General features: G+C 50.0%; 1 protein-coding gene across 1 annotated transcript; it reads right to left on the reverse strand.

Annotated features, from left to right (window-relative positions):
• Positions 1 to 7: 7 nt before the first annotated feature.
• On the reverse strand, positions 8 to 5047 carry LOC126496074 (protein TANC1-like). The gene is made up of 3 exons (XM_050133649.1): positions 3439 to 5047; positions 1414 to 1560; positions 8 to 592 (listed from the first exon to the last, which is right to left on the reverse strand). The coding sequence occupies exons 1-3, from the start codon at positions 3511 to 3513 to the stop codon at positions 440 to 442; spliced, it is 375 nt and encodes a 124-aa protein (XP_049989606.1). The 5' UTR covers positions 3514 to 5047; the 3' UTR covers positions 8 to 439.
• Positions 5048 to 5053: the final 6 nt, after the last annotated feature.

A 5053-nucleotide genomic window follows, 5' to 3' on the forward strand; every position in this document is an offset into this window, starting at 1 on the left:
TCCATCAGGGCACTGTGACTCAGTGACCCTGGTCTATCCATCAGGGCACTGTGACTCAGTGACCCTGGTCTATCCATCAGGGCACTGTGACTCAGTGACCCTGGTCTATCCATACAGATCCACAGACAGAGGGTGCCAAAGTCAGGCTCACAGTATCTTCTTTGGCCTTTATCATGCCCCCTTCTAACTCAGAGATCAGACATAACCCTCTTCTGCTCCCCTGCCACCCCTAATTGCCAGTCTCACTGAAACAAGAACTCGGCAGGTGTTCTGTGCTGGGGTACGGAGGGGAATGTGAAGAAAGTCAAAGGCTGACCACTAGAGTAACAGCCGTTACCATGCCTCTTGGAAGCTACTGGTCTCTAGTAGCTTCTACTCTGGAAGCTGTCTGAGTAACAACCCTGATGAAGGAAAATACCCGCAAACTCATCTAGCAGGCTCAACCTCCCAGAACGAAAAGGCTCACAAAGTCACGTGACCCCAGAGAGTACCTGCTATTCCTTTTGGCTCTTGCCCGGGCATAAAAGGCTTCATAGGACTTGGGTTTCAGTTCCAGAGCCTTTGAAGCAAATTCTTCTGCCAAGCCAAAGTCCTGGGGCCAACAATTAAATACATGAGTCAGAAGTAGTGTCAAGAACAGGGACTGTCTCCCAGGAGCTCTGTTCTAAGGGCAGCGGGGCACTGGGACCTGGGGGGGGGGGGTGTAGCGCAAGGCATAGTTCCCCATCTGCTTGCTTCAAGCTGGATAACCAGAGCTGAGGACTGTTCTTCAGATCCATTACAGAAGCAGCAATTATGACTCAGGAGAGAGCAGTGGCAACCGGGCCCAGAAGGCAAAGGTAACAGGACAGAGTCCAACACAAGAGCAGTCTGTGTATATGTCTGTGTGTACGCATCCATCCTTCTGCTCTCTCAGCAGGGCAGGAGTGTGGGCCCCAGAGCAGGTGAGCTGCACTGGGTGGGGGTGGGGTGAAGTTCCAAACATCAGTCGGAAGAACTATAGACATCCAGTAGTAACAAACTACAAGCTAACCACTGTGGGTGAGAAACAGAGTATTCACTAAGCAGGCCCCCTGAACAAACCTAAGGCCACAAGGCAGGCTGACTGTCACGGCCATTTGTGCTGGACTTTTCTAGAATGTGAGGAGGGAAGGCCTTTGATTGTGGACAATGCTGGGAGCATCACAACTGGGGGAGGGGGCGCAGCTTGTATCTGCTGCTTTCGCTGAAGCAAAGGCAAATCAACCCAAGCGCACTCCATCAACCTAAGCGCTTTCTTCCACCAGCATTTTGGGAGGTGGGCAGTGGCTATGACCTTGACCTCGCAGCACCCCAGACAGAAGGGTGTCCCAAGATTGAGCCTCCCGTCACCTGCTGCTAAAGAACTGGGTAAGGATAACAATGCCGGCTTACATTTGTTTTCCTCCGGCATCGAGACAGATTGAGATAGAGGGAGACTCTGAGATCATTGAAGGGCCTCATGTCTTCCCCAAATCCTTCCCGAGGAAACTTCCTTAAGGCGTACTGGTACCTCTGGGCCGCCTCCTTCATCTTCCCTTTCTAGGATTCAAAAATCACATTTAAGTTATCCTTTCCCAGGGGCCACCATGTTGAAGACCCTCCCTCACGTAAAAGCATCACAGCACGTGAGAAGGATCCAGACAGGTAGGCGTCTTAGGAACCGGGACACTGACTAGTGTGGACACGCTCAGGCTGCACGGACTTCACACTGCAAGGACATAGATGGCTTAACAAGAAAGTGTGAGCTGCAAAATCACCAACTCTCCACCTTCACACAGCAAATTACCTTCTCACATGTAACTTCAGTGCTATTTCAAGAACCGTGTTTCACTGAAACATATTTTAATTTCAAGGAGAATAGAAAGCCAATGAAGAGGCAAAGCTGATGAAAAAAATGCTGTCGTTCCTACAGCAGACAGTGACTCGTGGCTAAACCCGCAGCTTGCTGTCGAATAATAATTTTTCTCCGAGAAGCACCGAAGAACGGGCTTTGGAAATCAGAGCCACCGCGCATCCCTCTCAAGGCTAAAGAAATCCATTTGCTCAGTCAGCCTCACTGCTCAGCAGGAGCTGCCGCCTGTTGGAAATGGCTGGCTATTTCTGACATAATTACCTTGCAGAATCCATATTAAAACCACTTCAAAGCCACAACAATATACACCCTGAACTCAATTTCCAACCGCCTCCAAGCTGGGAACCCTGCTGGCTCATGCTCCGTGCCTCGTTATTTGTTACTATGAAAGAAACAACAAACGGGGAATAAATGAACAACCTAGCAGATGAGGCTGCCTAGTAGGGAAAAGGATCAAAGTCGTCACCATCTTGGGTGCCCCCCCCAATCTTATTTCTACCTAATTACAGGTCTGAAAAGAGTAGTATCTATGCATATGCCTACACACCTACCTAAACCAGGCGGTGGCCATGGACACCTATTTACCGCTTTCCTGGGCGTAGCCACGCCCCCGGGCCTGTGTGTCTATGGCCCGGGCCTACCTCTGTACCAGCAGTAGCTGGCTGGGCTGCACAGTCTGCAAAGCTGCAAGCAATTACTAGGGCTACCCACCATGGATCTGAACTGATAGCTCATTTGGGAAAATTTAGGATCAAATTTTTGAGCCTGTAGGTTTTCTTTCTTTTTCTGAGGGAAATTGGGAGGGGGGTATAACTATCTCTTGAGAAACTGTGAACATATTACTTGGCCACATTCAATAAAAAATATCACTAAAAACACTTAAAATCCCCAAATTTATACTTAAGAACATAAAAGTGAAAGGCCGCGGCGGGGCACTGGATGGCTCTTTTTAATTTTCTTTCCAGATACATTTATTCATTTGGCATGTATTAGTAATGTGTAGGCACACACATGCTACAGAACACACATGGAGGGCAGAGGACAAGCTGTATGACTCGGTTCTCTCCTTCCTACCAATGGGGTCTAGGATTCGGAATCAGGCAGCCGGGCGTGGTGGCCAACGTGAGCCACTGCACCATCCTCCTGTCCCCTTAAATGTTCTTTCCTTCTCTAAGTGCTCCCTGGTGTCTTCTGCCATGTACCTCGTGACTAGGTCCAGTGCCATGCCATGCTTGGACTTTTGTAAGGTAGGGAAGCCAAGGGACCTTCCTGTGGGATGTGTCAGCTGACCTAGCAGTGACTCTCCTTCAGGAAGTCACAGCCTCCGCTGGGAGGATTCCTGACAATTGTTCTCAGACACAAAGAATATTGCTTTCCCATTAAGATTCTGCTGTTTGGAGATTAGCAGGCTCCTGGGCAAGGGGTCAGGTGGGAACATTTTGGAACTGCATTCCTGCTAAGTTACGGCTGGCTGCGCACAGAAGCGTGGCCGCAGCATCCAATACCAGACCTCTCGGTGGTCCCACGCCAACAGCAGCAGCACAGACAGAGACAAAGGCACTTACCTTGTACATCACATTCCCTTCCTCCATCAATTTCTGTAAAAGTATAATCAAAATATCAGGTTTGGACGTGGCCATCGCCCAAGCGGCATTTCCTGCAAAACAAACATGCTGTCAGGGGGGCTTCCTCGGCTGCACCAGCTGCAGGAACTCAGGGCTGTGCCTAGGTGCTCCTGGCAGCAGGACACTAGCAAGCCGGTTTATGCTTGTCATCCATTTTAAGCAGAGGCAGCCCCTGCTGGGGACTCATCAGTGCCCACAAAATCTCTCCTGATTGCTCTCCTAACAATGGGAACTAAGTGCTCGCCTTCCCCTGAGAAGGAGTCAGGAAAAGGCAATGAAGCCTTCACAGGCAAATCTTCCTCCTGTAGCACCCAGTAAGTTAGGGGTGGGAAGCTGCTGTCCCTAAGGCCCCTGCACTCTGACCTTAGTCAGATGGGTCCCCTGTTCCATCCCTGTTCAGCTTCTCTTTTGGTCTAGACTGGCTACAGCCTTCTCTCTAGCCCTTAGCCTGGCCTAGGGACACTGTTAGTCACACGCCTGCAGATCTGCCGCTCACTATGACCTTGGGAGGCCACTGAGCTCCCTCTGCATTTAGTGCTTCTTTTTCAAGTATAAAGAAGGCGTGGCCACTACAGGATCAAGAGAAAAAGGGAAACTGCTAAAATACTGGGACAAACCATTTTCCATGCAGGCCCCTGTGCCCCAAACTGCTCATGGTCAAAGGACCTGGAGAGCAAATCAAAACAGGGACGCTGTGGTACTCCCCTGCATGTATGCTGGATTTATGTGATGTTCTACAGCTACCCATGTGAGCTTCCCCATACCCTTTAGCTAATGCCCACTTTCTGCTCAACGCCTCCTTCACAGAAATTGTGTACACTGGGGACATGGCTTTCTGTCAAGCCGGCACTGAGAACCGTAAAACGGCAACTGTTCTACAGAACCATCCAGGGCTTTCTGAGCTGTGGATGCTCAGCACATCTCCAGTTAAAGCAGAACCTAACTGCAGTGGTTTGGATGAGGATGACCTCCATATAACTACATGGTTGGTCCCAGTTGGTAGAACTGTTTGTGTGGGATTAGGAGGTGTGGTCTTCTGGGAGGATATCTGCCATGTGTGTGGGCTCTGAGGCTTCAAGAGCCAATGCTATTCCCAGTTATCTCCCTGCCTCAAGCTTTTGGATCAGATGTAAGCCCTCAGCTACTGCTCTAGCCCCATGCTTGCCGCTGCCTACCGTGATGGTCTCCCCACCACGATGGTCTTGATGGTCGCCGACTCACCCTCCGAACACTAACTCCCCAATTGACCCTTTCTTCGGTAAGCTGCCTTGGCCAGGGTCTCATCACAGCAATAAAAAAAAGCAAGATGCTAATACTTCCTGGTGTGAGCGTCCCTTTCCCTTAGCCTCGGCTCTCTGTCTACCTGTAGTATTAGAAGCTAATGGCCAGAAGATGGCTCAATGGTTGAAGGCATTTGCCTTCAAGGCTGAGGACCTGAGTTAAATTGCTGGGACCCCGTAGCAGAAAGAACGAACTTGACTCCCACCGGCTGTCCTCTGACCTCTGTGTGCAGCTTGGATTCATGCACACAAATAAAATGTCATTTTTTTTTTTT

Source organism: Alexandromys fortis, unplaced genomic scaffold (assembly GCF_014885135.2).
Source record: "Alexandromys fortis isolate MF-2015 unplaced genomic scaffold, M_Fortis_MF-2015_v1.1 scaffold_1065, whole genome shotgun sequence".
Taxonomy (NCBI): Eukaryota; Metazoa; Chordata; class Mammalia; order Rodentia; family Cricetidae; genus Alexandromys; species Alexandromys fortis.